Source organism: Hippocampus guttulatus, chromosome 15, assembly GCF_054856545.1.
Source record: "Hippocampus guttulatus isolate MCC_2025c chromosome 15, RoL_Hgut_1.0, whole genome shotgun sequence".
Lineage (NCBI taxonomy): Eukaryota > Metazoa > Chordata > Actinopteri > Syngnathiformes > Syngnathidae > Hippocampus > Hippocampus guttulatus.
Window position 1 is genome coordinate 15,215,302 of NC_141275.1, and position 24,184 is coordinate 15,239,485.

The 24,184-nt window shown below is 49.0% G+C and overlaps 1 protein-coding gene across 4 annotated transcripts in view; it reads left to right on the plus strand.

The window, feature by feature from the left end:
• Positions 1-24,184, plus strand: part of LOC147194149 (polypeptide N-acetylgalactosaminyltransferase 10-like) — a 55,211-nt gene that overhangs the window by 11,210 nt on the left and 19,817 nt on the right. For 3 of the 4 annotated variants that reach the window (XR_015103016.1, XR_015103018.1, XM_086130505.1), the window contains exon 2: positions 12,309-12,668. Coding sequence is in view for 1 of the 4 variants with exons in the window: in XM_086130505.1 (XP_085986631.1) it covers positions 12,495-12,668 (174 nt within the window). In the remaining 3 variants the exon portion in view is untranslated. Of the gene's footprint in view, positions 1-753; positions 845-12,308; positions 12,669-24,184 lie in introns of all 4 variants that reach the window. The other variant, XR_015103017.1, reaches the window with a different exon arrangement.

Genomic DNA, 24,184 nt, shown 5'->3' on the forward strand with positions numbered 1-24,184 from the left:
GGTAAAAATCAGTGATAGAGACCGTATCAAATATTTTTGAGAGTCTTAATCGCCCCCCCCCTCCCAAAACACACGATTTAAAGACTTTCCAAAGTGTCTGTCAAGATGCGGTTGAAACAAAAAGAAGACTGGCAAAGTTTTCCAAGTAAGAGGCCAGCGTGGTTGTTTCAAGTCGCTGGTTGGTCACCAGCGACTCGCGCTTGACGGGGCCCGCCCCTCAAAGTCCCTCTTCAGCCTCCTTCCTGAGCCTCCGGGCTCGGTCCTATCAAAGAGCTTCATCCACAGACTTGGTTGTCAGGATTCTGGACTCTGTCCACGCCCCCCCCCCCCCTGCCCCCCTTCTACCAGTCGTGACTGGACTATCCAACCCACAGCATTCTATCACTGTGACTTGAACCCAAACGCAGTCACGACTGTTCCACCTGTGAAAATTTGCGACGGCAATCGTCCGGAAGACGAACCGCGACGTGGCGGCAATCCACCGTTCTAAAGTCTTCCGGAGAAGCGGCAACAGTTTACGGGTGGTGGCGGAACCCCCTTTCAAAGTTCATCAAGACATGCTTGGATGAATTTGGGGGGGGGGGGGGCGTGGGAAAGAATTCCATTTCAGCTTGACTTCCCGGTAGGCATTATTTGCCCAGCGTCTCATTCCTTTCTTCCGCCAGTTCGTCGTTCCCACCGCCCTCTCTCTCTCTCTCTCTCTCCCTCGCTCCCCCCCACCCCCCCCGCGGTTGCGCATATCTGATGCTTTAGGTGGAGGACGCCGCTCGCTGCGGGGCAAGAACAGAACCACTCGGAAGCGGGTTTTCTCCACCGGCGTTATCGCTCTCCTCGCCTCGAAAAGGTTCGCCACACCGGCCCCCGCGACGACACGAAGCGATTAGACAACGCGGCAACGGAGACGCGCCTCGCCTTTTGTTTCCTCTTCCCTCAAGCGGCTTCCGTGCTTTGATGTAATTGGAACAAACGGCCGCGATCTCCGTCCGGCGAGGCGACAATTCGCCCCTCGGCCTCCGTCCGATCGTGAGATAAGCCTGACGGGATCTCGACGGCGGCGTGAAATGTGGAGTCGGAGGCGCCGTCTCGTGGAAACCGCAAAGCTGCTTTTCCAGTACCGCCATGCGGGATGATGCATTTCAAGGAAAATAGTTCTCCTTTCGGTCGCAATCTAATCATGGCAGAAAAGATGGCCGTCGAGTTTGGGATTTCATTTCGGAAAAACATTTTCGGGGCCCACGGTCAATACGGCATATTTGTGTCGGCACTTTTCCTGTCGACTCGTCTTCAAGCCGTCAGGGATTATTTTCCTCTTCGTATGCAAGGCCGCCGTCGCTTTCCCAGGCGCTACTTCGGCTCTCTCGGCCTGCTGTCAAAAGATGGCGGAGGTCAAAACAACAGTCGTTATTTTCCGAGCGCCAGACTCCCGAGCCGGTTCTCTGACGATCAGCTTCACGGCAAAATTCACGGCGTGCGCTTGATCCTTGAAATCGACCAAAAAAGAAAAAAAAAACGTCCCGGTGTTTGAACAGTCGTCCTCATCGCGCTGTTCGGCCGAGCTGCGATCGATGCTCGAGGCCGCACGACGACTTATTGATACGTTTGAATTTTCGTTCACGTATCCTTCAAAGACGTGTTTGAAATGAGGAAATCGCCGGCGCGTCCTTCCACTTAAATGCCCTCCTCTCATCTCGCGTCGGAAGCCAAATCGGCGAACGTGACGCGAGACGGAAAGTGAAGCAAATGCTGTTCCATTTGTCACCTGGCGCTCGCGTCCCACCCCCGAGCGACATCTTTCATCGGCCGCGGACGTTCGCTAAATCAAAGCCGAGCGGCACAAACGCGAAAGGGAATCGGCTCAGGCGACAACATGCCGCGTGCCTATTTATATCCGGTCCATATTGCGGATGTTTATTGATGTGGTTCCCATGGAAACGTCACCCCCGATGACGCGAGCGGCCGTAATTGCGAGCTAGTTGCTCGCGACGCGTTCGAGGTGCGTAAGACAAATGTGAGTAGAGTCCTCGCTATTTGAACACGAGCGAGACTCATCAAATCAGAAAGGTTAATTGGTCCCGATTTCAACACTTTCACTTGAGGGGGGGTGGGGGGTGGACTCACTTTTGTCGCCAGCGCTTTGGACATTCATGGCCGTGTGTCGCGTTATTTTTTCAAAGTTTGGCGTATAAAATGGGGAGTTCTGAAGTATGAATAGAGGGAAACTTTTTGGGGCGGGGGCATCGGCCTTTTTTAAAAATTTCGTGCAGTTGGCTGCGTACGGCTGACGTGGCTTCATATTAATCTGCAAATGCATGCAGGTGTTGAACGTGTCAAGCCACTTTTTGACATTTCATTTCAATTGATAAATGTTGCGTGCTAAGCTACTTTTCCTGGAAGCAAAAACTCATCCATAACCTCCCAGCAGCTTTTGGCTTGGGGGCGGGGGGGGGGGGGGGGGGGTAATCATTTCCTGCCGACCATTTTGTGTGAAGGTCAGAACAGCTTGACTTCCTGCTGTAACTTCACCCCCCACCCCCCCATCTTGCCATGAATAATAAAATGACATTAATGAAGTGTGAGCGTGTGCGCTAGGGTCCCGTCGCCTTCACATTACGAGGAGAAAGCGCACACACACACACACACACACACACACACACAAATAATGAACGGATAATCAGCAAGACAAGTTGACCTTATAGTGTCACATTCGCCAACTTGTCCCCGTCCCCATTTCTGACATTTGGTTTTGTGTGTATATGTGTGTATAATTATCACACTCCCAAAAAAAACCCCAGCAATTTCACCACCTCACACAGACACCCGAACACATTTTTTTTTTCCTCAGCGCCGTAAATGAGGATAAAAAAATGAAATAGAACGCGCGTCGTCAAAACCGTCCCCACGGCAAATGTCAGAGAGAGCATCCGTGCTAGCGCTTTGCTTTGTTTGCGCGTTGCTAATGAATTTGCCAGAAGGACGGTAGAACAAGACAAACGCGCCCGGTGTTGATCTCGCGAGTAAATATCAGACGTGGCGGATGATCATTCGTAGCCTTAGCGGGGTTTGAGGCAACACGGCCTAGTCAATAGATGAGGACGGAGTGTGAGAGGCGGCGGGGGGGGGGGGGGGGGGCAGGATGAATGGCTGCCGTGGATTATCAGCATTCTGTCACCCCGAGATGCATGGATGCCATTTTTCTCAAGGGAGGGAAGGGGGGGGGGGGGGGGGCTGGATGCAGAGGAAAAACAAACGCCTTCGGTTCAGCGTGAGTGTCAATCACCCGGCAAAGGAGGAAAAATGGCGTCCGGGAGCTGAAAAGTGACAACCAAGTTCGACTCGCACACTCCGATAACTGTTGTTGAGAACTCTGTAGCGTACATCGTCCGACGACTATCATTTGTTACGTTCTCCGTAGGTTTACGGATGAAGCGACTGCAATTGCTGACACGAGCGAGGTCTTAATTTCTTCACTCGCGCGCACGAGATCAATCCGAGCCGATCTCTCCGGCCGGCTCGCAAAAAAATCGGAAGGCGGCCGTTCGCCGCTGAGGGGAAACCGCTGTGGCGCCCCACGTCGGAGGTGCGCGCAACAGGGCGTTAAAACTGAGGGGGAGTGGGGGGGGGGGGGGGGGGGGAATTCCACTTGACAATAATCACAGGGGTCCCATCAAGTCCATGACAGCATTCACGGCAAGTGTCTGTCACCGGGACAGCGGGCAATTTTCTTCCTCCCGCAACCTATTTCGCAGCCAGGCGGGGGGGCGGGGGTTAAATTGGTGGCGAGCGAAAGGGAAATTTCCCAGGAGGGCGGCGACGTTTTGTGCAAGGCTCTCCCCGTATTGGAACGTATCCATCGGATTGTCACTTAGCAGAGGGAGCATTCCGGAACGATACGACGTTAGCTCGGGCGGACAAATGGAAAAATGGGCGCCGCGTAACGCGGGTGACGTTAGACGGGACGCCATGAAGCCGCGGTAACGAAATGGTCTGGGGGAAAAAAAAAAAAAACTTCCAGAGGGGGGTGTAAAACTAATCAAGTGAGCTAATGTGGTTCCACAAAGCGTGCGCACCCTCGTAACGGATTGGCCACATTCAGATTGAACCGATCGCAATCAAATTCCTGTTCAGGGGGAGTCGGCGCCATTTGGAGCGCCACGAGTTAAAGTTCGGATGTGTCTTAGAAGTTTTTTGCCTCTCCTTCTTCTTCTTCCTCAAACTTGCAGCGCTTATCAATAATGAGATCTTTTATCTGGAGCCCGCCAAAAAAAAAAAAAACTTTCCTAGCTAATCTCTTTTCCATATCGTGCCTTTTAGTTTCTGTGCGTTTTGGCTGATACTGCCAGCCGATTACTTTTAATCAGATGTTGCTGGCAAGGCTGGCTCATTTGTATTCACCTCCGCCACTTACAGCCCCCTCCCCCCTCTCCCCCGCCTCATCCTCCACTTTGCCGTAGTGGTGGCAGGACACGGCTTCATAACGCACCCCCCCCCCCCGCGCCCCCCCGCAATCCAGCTTTTTAGTCCTGCTCTTTTCTGACGGGCGTGAGAGCGTGCGGAATAAAAGTGTGTGCCATTAGCGGGACGAAGCGACATCCCAAAAGCGTGCTGCTTTCATTCAGTGACAATCATCTGCTTGTGACCACCGGGGGGGGGGGGGGGGGGGGGGATGTAAAATTGAGCGCGGGGAAAAACAAACAAACAAAAAAAGCTTTCAAACTGATCATGTTGCACTCGTCTGCATTATTAGTTTCCCAAACGAGAAGACAAGTTATTGATGTTGCACTTTCCTAAAAAGAAGATAATTGATTGAAAAATGAGCAAAAATCTGTCGATTTGAACTATGTTATACTTTTTTTAAAAATATTTTGTTTAATCCCAACAAAACTTCCCCAAAAAAAGAAACATGGAAAACAACCCCCGCCCCCCCCCCAAAAAAATTCAAACATGTTAATTAGTTGACAATTTGCACAATTTAATGATTGCTTGACCCACTCTGGTTTGTTTTTAAAAGCTCGCTCGCCCACGCGTCCCCAAAGCGTCCGCACGGACTTATCCGTAAGCGCATCCATCATCAACGAGAGCTAATCGTTGCGTATGAAAATAATAAGACCGACCGGGAGAATGGTCTTGGGTGCCACTAATGGACGCCGGACCCGGGCCGTGAGCAAACGGCCGCCGCTGTCCTCGTTAGCATTCATCTCGGGGTGGCGGGGGGGAGACAGAGAAGCTAATCAAAGACGAGTGACCGGGCAGATTGCGGGCCAATGAGCCGATAACGAGCCTTTCCTTCCTCAAAGCGGCCTTGGGGGGGGGGGGGGGGGGGAGCTCGCATGCGGCCGTTGCTCAAAACCAATGCGGATGTCATTCCCGCCGATCCCTCAACTTCATGTCAAGTGACGCATCGACAGGCTTTTGGCACAAAATTGTCAACCAAAAACAAACGCTTATCAAGTTTATCAATTTGATGGTCCATTTTTTTTGTACAATGGAAACTCCCTCTACGGTCTCTGGTCCGACTTTGTTTTAAAATAATGATAAAATATGTAAATGTAGAGGCCTAAAATGGGCTTACAGGGGGACGGTTTTTCAGCAGCAGATCGTTTTTCATAATATTCCAGCGGCAGGCCCAACAAACGTGACTAAAATCGTTTTTTTTAACGATATCTTTGAACCGCAACGCTGACTCGTCGGAATGAAACAATTCCGTCGCAGATATCCATAATTCACAGAACTGATGAAGCGAATATCTGCAGCCGTATCGTCCGATGTCCGTCATAACAAACCCGGCTCACCCAAATGGCAAAATAGACATCATTTGTCCTGAATTGACATCGTACATGCCCGAAATGCCGAATTGTGCAAATGGAAGCCGTACAGTCGTATCTCAAATGTTCTTTCGGACGAGGCTAAAACGGCAAAAACGCATCCATCGAAGCCATTAAATTTGGCAACGCTTGGAAACATTTCAACATGGCGAGTCACATCGAACAACGAGACTAGATTTGCGTCCCCGCTTTCGGTGACACGGAAAAATAAACAATTTCATCCTCGGGCAAGGTAAAAACGGCTTTTAAAGCTCCAAAGTGAACTGCCGTCATTTGCGGAGAAAAGGTCAGCCGGCCTTTGCTTTTGATGCATCCGTCATTTAGATTGTATGTTTTGATCAATCGCTCAGGTTCAAGTGGAAAAGTGCCTTGGCGGCACTCGAATGTCAGACATGGTCAAAACAAAAGCCTTCACTCGGCTAACCTTGACGTGAAGACGCCGCAGCTGCAGTCTTAGTCCCAAAAAAAAAAAAAAAACTTGAAACTTCCACAAAGCCTGGAAAGTTAGCAAAAAATAAAAATAAAATGTGCATGTTTGTTCCAAGACCTTGTACATGTAACAGTAATTGTCGGTTTGTGATCCAGACAACAATCTCCATCTTTGGCCTTGGCCCGAGCGTGTCGTTATTCTTATTGTGACATGTTGTCATACTTACAAATTCAAGAAGGATACATTATTCAGCACGCTCGCACCTGAGCACAGCCTTGGTTAGCCGCGCGCTAAAGAATCTCCCCCCCCCCCCACGCGCGCGCATGGGATCTTATTGAGTCCACTAGAGGGGACGCTCTCATTAGGCGCTATTAAGCATTCATTGTTTCTCATCATGCCTTTTCCTCCAGCCTGAACCCGGCAGGCCAAATGCCGAGGTCCATTATCCCTCATTATCATCTCACGCCAGCGGCGCTCATCGTTGCCGCCGTCCGCTCGTTTCATCTGTCGTCGACGCGGACAGTGGGAGTTCGACGTAAATGGCTCGGTTAGGCAACGAGGCAGTCGCTAGTACACACGGGTGTCAAACGCGGGTCCAGAAAGTAAATACCCCCTGCCACGGTTTAGCTTTAGCCGCAGTTGCTCAAGAGCTCGTTTACTTCCCGGTGGAGTAGAAGCACCTGTGGCTCAAGCCAAAGTGTGGCTAAAACCGAAATGGGGCAGGGTTTTTACTCTCTGGACCTGCGTTTGACACCTCTGGCTACGCTTGTAGCATGTGGCTCACGGCTCAAGGTTATTTTCTGCGCCCTGTTGCAGTTAACTGTGAACAATTGTACGCTTGTAAACCCGAGTTTTGGCTCAAGGTTCCGTGTGCGTCGTCTTCTGACTACCCGGGCAGTTGCGGTCACAACTCGCTGGCGGCGAATAATGGAGTTGCTGTCATGTTTTCGATCGGCGTTAGCTCCCCGATGACTAAGCTAGCCATTTTCTGCCGTTGGAAATGCCCACATTCGACCTCGCAAGACTCATATAGTAATGCTAGATTCACCGATCAACATTATATTAGGCGGACACGTGAAAAAGTCACGAGGACCCAGGGTCCGAAATTTGACTGGAAGTCGGCCATCTTGAATTGAAGGAATTGGCCCAAAAGTCGGCCGGATCGGAAATAAAACCCTGAAAGTGCGGCTCAGTTCATTTCACCAAAGACAAAACAAACACAAATGAGTTGTATACGTACATGAAGAGCTTTTGTACGAAATAAACCAACACACTTTGTTTGTCCCCCTTCCCCTTCCCCTTCCCTTCCCTGAAGACCGCGGGGAAACATTCGCAAGACGTTAAGATGATGTAAACGGCGCTTTTTGATCTGGTCGCGTGTGCGTCGGCTCGATGCGGCGGACCATGATTAATGCATGATCCCCTTTCATGCGCTTCCCCTCTTTCCTCAATGCGAAGCGCGGCATTAATATGGGAGTGTTTATATGTTTACGTTCCCTGCGCGACTTCTCACGGCCTTGAAATATGCTGGCGGAAAGAGAAAAAAAAAGATCAATATCGGTAACGTGCACCGTGAGCGTACATCGTCGGTTCGCAGGACATCTAAAGCCGAGCATTCCGTACTATTTTTCATGCTTCAATCAAGACTGAATATTAATTGGATTGAAAGATGACTTGCTCGTTTTGACTTCCTCGTTACACGGTTTTCCCGCAAGGTCCATATAGGACTAAAAGTTAATTCTCTTAAACAATCGGATCAAATCTCTGCGACAATTTTGGCTTTGAAGTCCCAATGGAAATGGGCTAAGTTTAGGCTACAAAATGGCAGACTTCCCGGGTCTGGCCAAGCGTGGCTTTTTGAGATTTTTATTTTTTTCGTGGGACTACTCATGATAGGGAGGCCTACCGATTTTCCTATCGTTAAATAAAATTAACTTCAGGGGCAACAACGTTTTCCCAAAATTCTGCAACTGACTTGGAAATGGTTTGCTTCAAACCAAAATGGCCGTCTTCCTGTGTCTTTTCAGGCGTGGCTTCTTGCGAGGGTTTTTTATTATTTTTTTTGGGCGCTCCTCATGATAGACAGCGCGATCAAATTCTCGGTCGCTAAATGAAACCGTCCAAATCTGCACCTCATCCATAAGCGTCACCCGCCGTAAAAACAGCAATGACACAGCCCACTGCTAATACCAGCGCACGCCTACCGTCGTGCACTTTCTTTATGGCACCTCTCACACTTGGGGAGGGGGGGGGATAAAAATCTATGAAGTTAAATGAGGATGGACGAGGAAGGTGAGAGTCACGGCGGCGCTAATCGACCCTGGCGGCGACGTATCGATCGCCATGGCAACACCGGGCGACGGGGGCGATAAGGAGCCGTCACTCTGCCGTCTCTCCGCTTTCCCCCGCCATCTCGCCGCACTCCGGCGTTCGGTCCCGTGCACTAGACGGCCACCGATGGCGTCATCTGGACTCGCGGCCCTCAAAACGCATCGAACGCCGTGACGAGTCGTTGGGCTGAGCCATGGTGCACCGACAGAGGACGGACTTTCAACATTATATATTTCGTACTAGGGAACGTGCGAATGTTGACGAGCGGGCGCGGAACCGAAATGTGGTGGATTTGCTTGACTTGTTGAAATATGTGCTTTGGCTAACCTCTAGCTAGGTAGCTACCTAATGACCCGCCAAGCCAATTACTTTTGACCACCTCCTGGCTCCTGAAGATTAGGGGCGAATAACTAAGGCCCTTCGGGCGGTGTGGCTGACCCGCATGAGACCTTACGGGGAAGAGGGTGGGAAGGTCGGGTCGTCTGGGTGGGTAACGGGTTTGTCGTCAGCCTTGGGCCAAGGCCCTGAAATGGTGCGGCAGTGGGATTCTTCGTAGGTTGAGCGTTTCCAACCGACCCCGACTAACCTCGAGCTAACAACCGAGCGACCGCACGATGAGTTTCAGGGGTTAAACGTGGATCGGAGGCCACGCCACTGTCGGGATGGAACCGCGGCGCATGTTTTGGAGTCGCTGTCACACCGAGCTCTTCTTCCATTTGCCAGATTGGCGTTTGGAGTACATCTGCGTTTATGGGATCACGCCAGCTTTAATGGGCGGGCGAACACCGGGTAGAGCATCTGTGAGGCTCACACACACACACACACATATGTAACGTCCCACCAAAGAACAAGCCTTCAAGGGAGGGCTCATGGGGAGCGAGATGAGATGGCGAGCAGATGTAGCGGACTGTAAACGTCGCCCGAGACGCCCAATCTAGGTCAGGAATGTCATCCGATGATACGTCCGTTATGATTTTATGAGGCGATTTGGGACAAAAATGTCCAAGGCTCATCATTGGACGGCGAGTAAGTAGCGAGTGCGTCCCCTCCAGTGGCAAGGGCGCGCGACGTTCGTGACGTGGCTTTTTTTTTCTAGTCACAGTGCAGCATTTTTCTCGCAACTTTTTTCGTCGCATCTTTTCCCACCATCACATTACAGCTATCATCTTGGAACCATTTTTTTTTTCTCATTAACATGATCACATTTTCCTCAAAACGACCATTTTTTTTTTTTCGTGATTCCAACATTTTTCTCGCAATTGATTTTTTTTTTCACCTCGCAACAGTACACCTGCGCTTCTCATGTTTTTTTTTTCCGTCCCAATTTTGAAATATGCAAGACTACGTAGTCGAAAGCCCTCCCCTTGTGAAAGTTGTTTATTTGCGATTCACGGCTCTAATCTGTTCCTGATTAGGATGGCTCACGCTCTGTCTCGGCGGCCCGCCATCTACCAGTGTGAGTTGAGGCAATTCAATCTCTTCCGCGTCCTTCGGCATGAATTATAGATGAACCCCACCCTACCCGCCCCCCCCCCTAAAAAAATCTGAGAATGAGGTGAGGGATTTACGTTGATCGAGCAGCCCTTCACTTTATAACCCGTGTCACTAGGCTTGAGGCATGGAATCGCGATGACACACACACACAAAAAAACAAGGTGAGTAGCCTTGCGGGCTTGCTGGTGATTGACGGCTTAGCGCTGGAAGCCATTAGCCGCTCTGCGTAATCAACAGTCAATTAATGGCGCAGCTCGTTGAACAAAACAATAGGGCACAAATAGAGGGCAGAATTATCGTCTGAATGCTAATGGCTAATTCGCATTCAACCTTTGGCTCGCGCTCATAAAAATGACAAGCCGGCAAAAGAAATTCAATAAAATTGTCGAGCAACCCATATTTTGCTGACGCGCTTTGACTGGCCCGGCGGGCCCGCTCCTGATTGGCATCTTGGCACAGGAAGCCGTTAGCGCGTTCCGCGAGGCGCCCTGTGATCAACAATTAGTCAGCGTCGCTTCCACTCCGACACACAATGTCGGGTAAGTCAAGCCTATCGATTGGCCGAAAGGTATCTTCTTGTACAATCTCTCCGAGTGTATCGAGGAAACGTCTTCAGAGGATGCGTACGAGCAACAAAATGGCTCAGCGGCTATCATTTCACACGATAGCCGCTGAGTGAATTTTTAATAGCGACCCCATTACCCGGAAAATGCTACTCTTATGTAAGCAACAAATTTCAGTGATGAAATTAAATCCATGTCTGAAAAGTTATTTTCCTTCATGATGATGCAACTTTAGTGACGAAAAAGTAACAACATACGAACTTGGTAAATATTCCGCTACGAATCAGAACTCAAAGACTTGACCCAGCGAACATTGTAATCTCTCCTCTTTGCTCAGCGACTTCACGTCTCATTTCATGCTCGGGCGGCAAACCGGCGAAACAAGAGGCGGGAGCAGAAAAATGACAACGGCCCAGCAAGCAGAATGAAAACTATAAGAGTAGAGACACGTAGAGGGTGAATACAAATGAGGCAGATCCCGGTTGCTTGGTTGCCGGAGAGGCAGCTCCGGAGTGCTCGCCATTGATTTGCCGTTCCTTCCATTTCAAGTACGGCGGTGTCGACGCTCGCTGACACAATCTTCGCAACCAAGCACGTCGCAATGCTTCACACTTATACCTTCCCATATTTTATTTGCAATGCGCCTTGCATTGTTTTTTTTGTCTCCCCACTTTCCTCGCAACCACTTGTTGCATTTGTTTACTAAAGGCAATTAACAGTAGCTTAGCCCTGGATGAACTTTAAAGTAGATGTAGCATCATTGCTGCGATTTATGATGTCATACTATGCAATCACAATATTGTTGTATTTGATTAGAATCCTTAATTTGGAGTATTTGTTTGAATCGGCATTATATATAATTTGAACGTGACCGTGACATTTTTGAACCATAGAAATGAACTCTAGTTGATTCTCATGGTGTATTACACTGTCAGTGGATTTTCCACTTTGAGGAATTTTTCAAAATATATAACAACATAATTTGTTCATAAATCATTCATTTTTTATAAATAATTTCACTGCCAGGTTATGATTCTTAAAGCCCACGTGCCATAGGTTGCCCAACTCCTTCTTCAATGCTTTATTTCCAAGGTGCATTTGAATGCAACAGATGGTGGCATCATCTCCCCCCCTTTATTTTTTCGAAGTCGGTATATATTTTTTACATCACTGTTTTGACATATCGATGTTATATTGATTACAAATCATTTTAAAAAGTAAAATACAATAAAATATAATACATGCTGATTTATATAGCGCTTTCACAACAGCGGCAGCTGTAACAAAGCGCTTAACAAAACAGTTAACATAAAGTAAAATAATAAACCTTGGAATTGAAATGGATTTTCATGGGACAGGAGAAGTGAACCAATCTCTTTTTTCGTCAATGGATGCTACAGCTTCTTGTTGACTTTGAAACTTAGCTTGTAGCCGACGTGTGCACATTTTGAGCATGACGTCTCTGATCCACTGGTTAAAGCCCAACGGACACTTTGATTCTCTCCTCTTTCATTTCAAACTGCTTCAAAAAACAAAGCGTGTGACGGAAAAGTGGTTAGGACTGCACGACTGTCCGTGTTTTATGTTATGTGTTGAAAATACCCCACAAATAAAAAAATGTAATCCTTCCTCCCTCCATCTTCCTATGCTTGGCTTTCCGCCCTCTAGCGGCAGACAGCTGGCGCCCATTCGGCGTCACAGCTCCGGGCTTGACGGGGTCCTTCCGTCCCGCTGTCAGAGTGGAACTTCCCTCCAGTCGGATACCGCAAGACGAAGCGTGGACTCTCGGGGGAGGTTCTCCTTGATTCCTCCGCTGCCGCTTCTTCCTACGCTTCGTTTTCCCCTCCCGGTGAGATGAGGCGGAGGGAAAAAAGGCTGCTGCAGTTCGCCGGGCTTCTCGTAGCGGCTTTCGTCTTCCTCCCCAACGTCGGCTTGTGGTCGTTATACAGGGACCGGGTGTTCGACAACCCACCGGACGCGGCGGCGGCGGCAGCGGCGGACGGTCAGGGCGTCGGACCGCAGCTTCAGGTGAGGCTGGAGTGCCGTCATGGCGTCGTCGAAACGCGGATGTGTGTCGGTAAATAAACAAACCAACGCGAGCTTCTCCGGAGGACTTCCAGCGTTCGTTTTGGTCGGTGTAGTTGTGATTTCGCTTACATTTACATCCGCCGAGTGTGTGTTTCAGCGGTGTGGTTGTCGTGGCGTTGGCCTTTTATTTAATAGCCGCGAGAGCGTGGTTGGTGAGCGGCCCAAGCGGCCAGAATGTGTCCGGGGGCCACGTCGCCACCTCGGCGCGGAGCGAGTAAAGTTGACGAGACCGACTTGAGGAAGTTGCTGGTGGTGCGTTCACGGGTTGACAGTTCAATGTAGCACTGGCTCTGGTGTTATCTTAAGCAATGACACTTGTTTTGGAGGTGTGTGTGGGAAAGGGGGGGGGGGGCACGACCCCAACTCTTCAGCTCTCGAAGAGAGAGGGGGGAAGGGGGCCTCGTTGTCATGACCACCCCAAGGAACCCCAGGCAAGGACCATTTTCTTTCTTTTGCTGTCCTGATTTCTGGGGTCACTTCAAATTGTCTTCAGTGGGTTTGACAACATCCTGCTCGTAGCGGGTCCCCTGAGGGAGAGTCCCAAAGACCACCATGGGCTTTCCAGTTGTGTCGCTGATATGGACCAACATCAGCTGTCTCTCGAAGTCCCCAACAAGCCAACAGCAATCGCTCATGTTGCAGCGTCTCTGAGCACAACCCCAACATTTGCCTCCTCTCACATGAGTGCCCCTCATCGCGGGGGGGGGGGGGGGTGGGGGGGAGCTCGTTGTCATAGCGACCCCAGCTTGGCCGAACCCTGGCGTCACCCCAAATGCTTTTCAACAATGGCGGGATTCGAACCTCCAGGCCATGAAGTATCTTCATGCAAAATCGTTGACTTTGAAACTTAGCTTGTAGCCGACACGACTGTCCGTGTCTTATGTCATGTGTTGTGTTTATTATTTTACTTGATGTTAACCGTTTTGTTAAGCGCTTTGTTACAGCTGCCACTGTTGTGAAAGCGCGATATAAATCAGCATGTATTGTATGTTGTAAAAGTGAAATGCAGCTGGATTTCCCCTTGCAGTTTGAAGCGCCCAGTTCTGGTGCAGTCCGTGCGGTGAAAGTCCGTAGGCTTTCTTTATAGACTAGTACAGATTTATGGGATGGGCTGTATCTAAATAAATGGTCTCCCCATTTATAAAACAAATATTTACATCAGGAAATAAGTGATAATTACCTCCCCCCATAATGAACCTCTGCGAGCCAACAATAGTTGTTCCTCTTATTCAAATGGCCCCAAATCTGCTGAATAGAGGCATTCATTGAATGTGTGTGCGTGTTTAGTAGAGTGACAGCGTTGCAATGTAGCCTGACTGGAATGATTGTTCGCTTTTAGAGTGAGTTCTTCAGAAGAAAATGTTGATTAGCTGCTATTGCAGTGTGAAATATCTTGCCTTTTTAATGGTCGGGGTGGGGGGGCCTTGAAACTAATTTGCTGAGTTTGTGAGTCGCCGCGTTGTCATTCGTCGCGCGTCGCCTCTGCCGTTGACTTGTCTGGATTTGATATCTCGCCTGACAAGCATCGTAATGAATGGGATTAACGGCGCACAGAGCCTGTTACGTATTAGCAAACAGTGCGATAACAGCTGTCGAGCTCCGGAGTCATTTAATAAGTCAGTGATTGGGAAGATGCAGTGCGTGTGCGAACACTTTTTATTTCAGGGCCGACTCGCTTTCTTCCGCCGCTGGCGATGTTATTTGTCCGATTGAGCCGTTCAATCAAAACGTTTCAAGGAGCTACGGTAGAGTTGTTGACGTGTGCACTGATGGGCGGGGTTTGCCTGTTGCCGGGATTCAAACAGGATCTTTCTCAAAGCGATGAAAAGTGACTGGAAGAGTCACAGAAAGGCAGAGAAGTGGACATCCTTCGGGGGGGGGGGGGGAGGCACATGTTAGCAATTTGCCGTTCAGCTCGTCATGAGAGAAAAGCAAGTTGTGTCAAACGAAACAGTTTTGGAAATGTTCAAAGTTGGAAACTTGACATGGGAAATGATCTCGGAGCGGGAAAAGTTCAATATCGTTTTGCATAATCTGGCGTAAAACAAGCAAACTTTCATTTATGCTTGAGTATGAAACCTTTACATGAAATTAGCCTCAATTCTCCGTTAATTTCCATAAATGCCCTTGGAACGCTTCCAATTTGGATCTTTTCCAAAATGGAAATTGACTTCCCGGAAATGTATTGGAAATATTCCACCTCCGTGCGACCCTTGCATCTCGGGTCAACATTATTTTTTATTTTTTCCATGCCGGCAGTGGGTTTTCCGGAGCCGCGTGCAATCGGGTCATCGCCCCGCCGGGGAAGATGAAGTGCGCTCTTGAAAGGGAAGTTGGCAAAGATTCACGACGCTGTCACGGGCAAATGAGAATCATGCGGTCCGCCTGGACACCGCAGGCGACGTTTACCAGCCCCCGCGTTGTTGGCGGCATCGCTGCACATTCATCACTGTGGGGGAGGGGGGAGGGGGGGACATTGTGCTTTTCTGCCACACTTGGAGACGGATGCAGCGTGGACGGTCATTTTGCCCGCCGCCCTCAGTCTCCTCTTGGATAAAATGAATCTTCTCCTCGTAGTCTTATCGCGTCTTGCTCCAAAAAGATGCGTTCAATGACATCACGTGCTTTTCGCAATTTCCAACACTTCTCTCCAGCAATCTCCTTCAAAGTTTCACTTGTGTTCCGAGCTCCGTCACACCCAAAATGCATCGCCCGGCGCCCACGTTTTGCCCTTCTCGTGATTTATAGCGGGGAATCTTTTCGGGCCCCCTCCCGACATTGCAAGTGAGCGATCCGTGTTGAGATCAAGTCTGAAGCCAACGTGTCGGACCACGACGCCCTTTGTCTGTCACACACTTAAAGACTTTAAAAGTGAATACAGTACTGGTATCAAACTGAAAAAAAAAAAAAAAGAACCGCGATACAGCAAGATTGACGGTCTTCAAAACAACCCCCCCCCCCCCACTACCAAAAATAAAAAATAAAAACCTGAGTGAAAGCAGGCGGGGCGGCGTCGGCAATTAATGGAATCACATCAGCTCCCCGTTTTTAATCCTGTGAGGTGAAGAGCAATTAGAGAAAAGGATTTAAACTATTAAGCGCGGATTAGGGTGGTGGCTGCAAGAGTTGATTTTTCTCGCCGCACAGTCGAAGGCGCGAACGGTGCAAGCGACTGAGGTTGGAAGTGAAGCAGAAACGACAAAATTAGCAAGGAAAAGAAAAGAAACGGCCACTCTTCCTGACACGGACATTTGGCTTTGAGTTGATCGCATTTCCACGTAGCTCAGGGGGTGGCCAAACTTTCATTTGGGGGCCGCGGCCAGAAAAATGCAAAGATGAAAGGGCCACTTTAAAACTCTTTTTGAAACACGCCAAAGTCGGTCAGGAAAGCAATTATCGACCGTTTGTATTGTCGAGATCATTTCATTCGATTTCTGTTCAAGGTGTTGAGGCAAATGTTTTTGGGGTGGCCAACTGCCCTCGATGTCAAGGAATAGATCCGGCTCTGCCCAATCGCCTCTCCGCATTCAGAACCAAAAAAAAAAAAGAAGGTACATGTCGCGAAAAAATGAGTAGGAAGGCCGCAAACGGCCCCCGGGCCGTCGTTCGGCGCTAGAATATCGATATCGCGACATTCAACATCCACAGCGAGTCAAGTGGACACAAACGGTCAGCATGGGAACCCCCCCCCCCCCCCCCCCCCCCCCCCCCGTCGCTTGTCTGGATGTTTTTGGTGATGATTTCCGAGCCCCGCTGTTCAACTCCTGCGGTTTGAACGCGCGCGCTTGTTTTGTGTGCAGCCTCGGCGGTGCCCCTGTTTGAGATAAAGAAAGCTAATTAAATTCCTGCTGCTCATCAAAACGGCACATATGGCCTATAAATACTCTGCGGCGTGCGTTTGCAGATTTCGCCGTCTTCCTTGTGAACAACACAAACAAAAATAAATCAGCGATCGCTCTATGACCTTTTGCCGGGAGAAGTTTTTCTTGTCGTCGTCGTTGTCGGCATCCTTATTAAAACCCCCAAATTAATTGAAGTGTCCGAACGACTCAAATACGCCTTTCTGTGACCGCTCGCGTCGAAAGCGATTGCCGCTTATGTCGGCACGCATCGAATGATGTCAATAAAACTCGTATGACCGTATTTTTGAAAACTAGTACTGGTATGTTGGACGTATGCCTTTAAGGGGCGTCGCCGAGTGAGTTACGTTTACGTGAGTTTACGGTCGCTACTCGGTGGCTCGACTTCTTTAATCAACGAGGCACCGCAACAAGTCATTCGTCATTGAAAAGCGAGTGATGCACGCCGGTAAGGAAGACGACGACGTCGTTTTGGCGCTGCGAGTCGGATCAGCCGCAATCCGAGCGTATTTGTACTTCGTGACGTCCAACCGCTGCGTGTCGGGCATTTGGCCGGAAGCCCGGGCGCGTAGATGGCATCTCCGACGTGTTAAGCCTCTCGAAAGCGGCGAGACGCAGAGCTTGAAAGTCACGGGCAGAGACAAGCGGAGGCGCTTGTTGCCGCCGGTGCTGATAAAACACCTCGGGAGGCAAAGGCAAGCGCGAGCAGGTAAAAGAGGTGTTTGTTCACAGGCTAACCTCGTTGGAGAGCGTTTCCTTTCCCCCGGGTGCCGGCGCACACGAGGCACAACTTTTTTTTTTCTTCTTCTTCTTCGTGCCGAAGCTATTTTTATTTTTATTCTTGGTGACCGGGGGTTCAATTTGAACCTCAAGTTCAGCATTCGCTTCAATGATATCTGGCGCCATCTAGCGTCGAGAATGGGTCTAATGTCTAGACCCCGAATTAGAAGACGACGGTCACTTTTTCAGTCTTATTTCAATGCAAAAAAAACAAAAACGTCTCCTATTCGGGCCAATACGGCAGTCGACGGCGCAGAAAGAAACAAACGCGCGCGCGTGCATTTGACTGCGCTTATCTGACGGGCGTGGCCGCAGAAGTCTTTGGTGAGCCGCCGTGCTGAACATTGGACTCATGATTATCTGAGAAGAGTTTGATAAAAGCGCCATGCGATGATTGATGAAAAGTTTCCCGGGCGACTGCACAGAAAAAACGCAATTTGCAATTCATTGTCTCTCACCATTTGACCACAAATTTGGTTTATCTTTCAAAAAGGAAAATTGTATTTTATTTTTATTTTTTTTAAGACAATTTGGTCAGGCGAAATTGCAATCTAATACGTCCCAACCGGCTTGGCAAATGTCGAAATGATCGGCGTTGTTTCCGACCATGTGCTTTTTTTTCTGATTAAAAAAAAGGCACACATTTTTTTTCCTTTAATTGGTTTAATTTGGGAGGCTGGGGGGGGGGGGGCAATTTGGAATACGTTATAATTTTTTTTTGGTTATTTTTTTTAGTTTTTAGTTATAATCCTTTCGTTTGTTTTTTTTTAGTTTTTTTTTAGTTATAATGTTGCTCAAGGAACGAATCCAACTTGTATCTTATGCCGGTAACTCGGAGAGCCAAATACTTTTTGGAGACGGTACTTTGTGTCAAAAGTTTGAGCGCTACCGCATTGAGAGGAAGACTTTTTTCTTCTTTTTTTTTTTTTTTTGTGGTGGAGGTTGTTTTGAAAATTGACCTGGCAGAAATGGTGGTATTTCTTGCTCCGCTAGAGCGTGGCCTTCTCTTGCCGCGCTGTTTACAAGAACGAGAACTGTGGCTACTTTCCAGCCTTTGATCACACACGCGCGTCTGTCTTCTCCTTCTCCGCCGCCGCACTTTTCGCCGGCATTCATCGGCGATGTGAAAACGATGCAGGGAGAACCGCAAGCCGCGTGGGCGAAGGTGAACGACACCGCGCTCGCAGTGAATGCGAGCGCAGCTGCCGAAATGGCGGCGACGATGCGCGAGGAGGCGTCCGCCGCAATATTGTCTCGGCGCGAGCGAGATTCTCGTCACCTGTTGGTATGAGCGCCCGCCAGATGGCTTTTATACAAAATAGTTTGCCGCCCGGCCGCTCATCATCTGTGAAATTAAACGGCAAGTCAGACGCTCGCAGAAATTGCCGACTCCGTTTTTAGATGGTTACGAATGAAAGCAAGCAAGCTGCAATCCTTTGCGGACCACATAAAGCTTCCGAGACCCCCACGCCGAGCAAAATACATCGCCTGGCTTCGAGAAATTCAGCTGATGCGCAACCGTCATCCGCGGCTCCTTATTTTTTAATCTTTTAACCCGATTTGTGGTATGTGTTGCCTTGTTCTTCACAGGTGACCGGATCTCGGGGAGGGGGGGGGGGGATTGGTCACATGGCCCCTCGCTCGCGTGCACCTCGCCATTATCTCGGCCTCCTTTCGTTTCCCTCATTTGTACACAATCAGGCCGGCGGTTGCTAACGAGCGTCCAATTTAGCCGTTGCACCGCTTCCTGCTGCCGACCGCATTGATTTTTTTTTTTTTTTGTCCGCATTGGGGAAAGCTCCACAAAACGATGCTTAGCGGGATTAGGACCCGTGGAGACGAGTCATTTGCAGATCATTATGTAAGCCACATCTGTCCTCTGCTCCAGCCCCCCCCCGCTGTAGCTCCCGGTCGGCCCACGTAATGCGACCACATAATGTCCTGCTTACAGACAAGAAAGTCAGGGGACTTTGAGAGGGATGACGGCGGCGTTATCGTACAACAGTCGAGCAGGTGACCAGCCAAAGTCGTTTTGGCGGTCAAAGCGGGAGCCTCGCAAGTGGATTTGACAGGTTTTAGCAAACCGCCGAGTCGGCTCGCGAGATGTCGCAGGGTAGCGTCGAACGGCCGTCTCTTCCTTTCGGGCTCTCCCGCGATTGGGCGATGCGCTCTTTAGACGGACCGTACGAGTAGGTGACTGATCTCGCAAAAAAATTGGGTCTAATGCTATATAAACAAAATAAAGTTTGGACTCTCTGCTCCATTCTTACGCAATCGGCATTACAAAATGGCTACGTTTCATGGAAATGGCGATTCCTAGGCAAAGAAAAAACGGAAAAAGAGCTTTTTTTGTAAAAGCGTGCGTTTCAATCACGGGAGGCACCACCGCCACCTACTGGTCGCTTTTTGACATGATTTACAATGCAAACGGCTTATTCTCATTCACAGATTGCATCAGACCCGCCTCCTCTCTGACGCAAAAAAAAAAAAAAAAAAGACTTAGACATACAAGTACGTCCTTGGTAGGCGGGGCCTAATTTGAAAAAGACATACAAGTACGTCTTGTGGAACGAAAGCGTTAAACTCGACAGTATCGGATCCTGACGGGGTGATAACTGTGAGCAAGAATAGCGCGGTGTCACGGTTTCGCAAGGATGGCTCGGAAATGTATTCTTCATTTTGAAACGGTAAAAAAAAAAAATAATAATAACTTTTCTCCATTGAACTCACTCGAAGTATGAATAGTCTTCGAAGGTAAACTTTAGCGACAGCCTTTTGTTGTCATCAAGTGATTGGACCAATGATTGGACTCGCAACCACTTCTAAATTCCAATAAAGCACCTTTCGCTCCACGGAGCCGAGAGCAAATGTTTTAGTCTTTTTTTTTTCTTTTTTTTTTTTGGGCAGCTACTCGGCTCGACGCCGACTCGCTGCGATTTTAGCGGGATGGCCGCGCAACAAGGGGAGCCGCATGAAAGCCTCCCAAACTGCCTCTTTTGCTCACACCGAGTTAGAATTCTCCGCGGGCCGAAAGCGGGGAGGCGGCCATCCGTCGCGGCCTTTTGTCCGGTCGCCGTCGTAGCGCTCGGCTTGCGGATAATGACTTGTGTCGGCGGATGAGAGGCTGCGAGGCGGCGCCCCGCCGGGGATGCGCCTCCAAGGCAGGTCCCGGCGCCTCAATCTCTGCTCGGCCAACCTCGACGTGTACGGCAAAGAGAGAGCGCGGAAGTGGATCCGGCGGAGGGATCGACGCTTCAAACTTTTGGATTAGATCCACTGACAAAAATTCCCGGCTGGCTTTTCTCAAACTCTTGTCTTCTCTCGTAAAGAAGAAGCGAAGCGAGCGCTCAAGGCCACAAGATGTTTTCCACAACTCTTTGCCGTGTTTTATTCATGACCGTTTTTTTTTGTTTTTCTTTCCCCCTTTGGCCTTCACCTCGCATTGGATACGTCCGTCTGTTTGTGTTTTCTTTCTGCTCCGACGAGCGCGCGTTCTCCATGTCTGCTTTTTTTTTGTTTTTGTTTTTGTTGTAGCGGCGGTGATGATTTGAACCTGCGCCGGCACCAAAGTCTCTCAATGGAAGGAAGCAATGCGACGAAAGCTTCCCTCTTGCGCGTTCCTCAACAGATTCATGCCGATGTTTAAAGTCGACACTTACGCGAGTTACCCCGCTCGGTTGCGTTTCTACTTTTCTGACCGTGATGCACCATTGGCGGGATCTCTCTAATTTTAACCGATTCCACAGCGCATCCCATTTTTGTGATCAACGGCTGCCCCCCCCCGCCCCCCCCCCCACCCACCAATCCCCAAAATGCGATTGTTTAATTTGAGTAATTTACATGGCTGGAAGCCTGAGGCAAACATTTCTCCTAATGAATGTATGAGGGTGTCAGGCCGCGAGCAATGAAATGATTTTATTTTATTTTATTGTGCGGGAAGAAACAAATGTATTGTATTTCTCCCCTCGCCCGCGGCATTAGGTGATCATTCATGGATGACAGCGGCATTACCGGAGCATCCAACCTTGAAATATGAAGGACCACTCTGGAAACTTTCCGTCGGTATAATCATGTCTGCTGGGAAAAAAAGGTGGGGGGCACGGGGGGGGGGGGGGGGCTGCAACATAGAATTTGAAATGAGCGTATTAATATATATTATATATATATATATATATATATATATATATTTTTTTTTAAAATAAACAAACATACACACACATCTCGCCGACGTATTTATCCATCACCCCGAAGGTAGTCGTGAAGAAAGATGAAAAAGCCGGCACGTATCTTTGGCATGTATCGCTGTTATTATGTCGGCGCACATCTGCTGACGTCTGAACCTCCTCCGCCGCCGCCGGCGGCGGCACCAATCCCGTCCCGCGCGACTGAATGCAAACGTATAATCTGCCGTCGGGCGGATTACCAGCCGACCGCGGCGGTATGGAAATGAGGTTAGCCAGCCGTCGTTTTCAGAGAGGCTCGTCCTAATCTGAAAATCCCTCCGCAGAGGTCAGAGAGAGGAAACTCGACGACCGCGTATTCGCCGGATGACTGCCGATTCCGGATTGCGCCGACGCGGTTGAAACGCTGCGGCCGTTCCGTCGGGGATTGAATCTACGCGTTTTCAGGTTTGCGGGAATTTGTCCTGAAATCATTTGATTTGATTTTTAGAGCTGATGGGGGAGTTGAAAAAAAATAATAATTCAGTCACAGATCACAGATGGACCAAACTATTTAAATTTGGTGGAAATACACACAAAAAAAAATTAAATCTGACTGTAGAGGATGAGAAAATAATAATAGCACAGCACATCCCTGGTGAACAAGATCATCTGGTTTATTATGATTTTTTTTTTTTTTTGCTAACCCCCCCAAATCCTTCAAAAACATTAATAAACCTCAAGAATCATTTACCACAAAAAACAAGCCCCCCCCCCCCCAAAAAAAAATTCTGTCTCAGGGTCCTACCGGCCCCCTCTTCCTCCCCCAACAACATTCGTGGTAGCGCTCAGTTATCGCACTTCCTCGACTCTCCGAATCGAATCGTCCTCGTGGGGAAAATCTCAGCAGTGCCGTCAAGTCAGTCCGTCGCAGGCGCCCGTTTAATATTCAAGGAGCGGCTCAGGAGGACGCGGCACGACCGCGCCAACAGACCGCCACATGCGAAACCAGTGCCGCAAAATCCCACTTTTTTCTTCCGTGTGGGTGAAGCTAACCGAGAGGACCCGGAGAAACGCAACCAACCCCCCCCCCCCCCCCCGCCCCTCCCCACGATGCCCAACTTCCCCTCAATCCTGCCTCATTAAATTTAATGCTGCCTTTTGCGAGCCATTTAAGCGATGACAAAAGGCCACGTGTCAATCGGTGTTTGCGCAGGGGATCCCAAACCACGGGGATGGCTGCGCCCAAAGGGGGGTGAAAAGAACTCAAAGCACGTAAATCAACCACTGGGGGGGAAAAAAAAAAAATGTTGCGTTCGTTATTGTATGAGATCGAATCACGGTCAAGCCAACTTCTGCGCATTGTTCCTTGACACCAAGATTCGTTTTTTTATCATTATTTGCAATTTGTTGCATGGGAAATGGGGATTTGGTTCTTTGGTTGAGCGAGCCGGTAGTCAAACCACCTGATCATAGTTTCTAAAGTGGACAACTTCCTCCCACTTGTTCTGAAAGGAGCCCACGCCGTGATTTCGAGACCCCCCCCCCCCCCCCCCTTTCGCAATACAATCCTCCATCTGCTCTTCCAGATGATTCAGGCTCACGTCGGTCCTCGCTTACTGTCCGTCTCCATTACCTTCCGCCGCCCTCCAACGAACATGTGTGCGCATTAACTACAAACTTTATTTTTGTCCTTTTCTCCTTGTCTTGTTTTCTCAACGTTCTTACTGAGCGAGCTACAAAAAAAAAAAAAAAAAAAAAAAAACCAGAGGAACACGACATAGTCGACGTGTTGCTGAAATTTTAATCAGGAGGCAAAAAATGGGGCCAGCAAAAAAATCCCGTCTCTTTTTTTAAATTTATTTTTTATTATTCTTCAGTGTGCATTTGCACAGATGGACTCTCTTTGCTTGTGTTCCTTGTGTGTGACTCACCCAATGTGTCCATCTCTGACAAGAGTGGAGGCAAAGCCAAAGTGGAATGAACTGAATGTGTTTCCTTGATTTTTTTTCTTTTTTTTCCCTTGGCCTCTTGGTCATGTTGAGAGCGAATGAGAGGACGCCAAATAATGGCTAACAGCCTCTTTCCTCGCGCCACCAACACTAAAACGCAATTCTTGCTTGTGTGTGTGTGTGTGTGTGTGTTGATGGCGAACCAGACAGAATTGTCACAGCGTGAAAGGTGGTGCAGAAAATAGCCCTTCATTGAAAGACATTTTGGGGCTATTTGTTGGGCTGCGAAATGGGTTTAAATTGCACAAAAGAAAAGCAATACGTGTTCGGTAGAAAAAACAAGATTGGAGTTTTTCTATGGCAGCATGCTACGTAGACGAGTGGTTGCACATTTGACTCGCAGTTCTGAGGTTCCGGGTTGGAATCTCGATTATTGCCTGCGTGCGCATTCTCCTGGTTCGCCGTCTTCCTAGCATATTTGCAAAACGCGTTTCTAAAGTTAAGGTGTGACTCTAAATTATCCTTAGGTGTGGATGTGAGTTGAAATGCTTGTTGTTCTACGAACTGTGATTGGCAAGCGACCAATCCGGGGTATACCTTGCTTCCAGAATTGTGAGCCCCAATATTCAGGGGGATGGGGATCGAGCCCTGTGGCTTTTGATTGTTTTAAATCGAAGTCTCATAGAACCACAACTTTTTCCTTA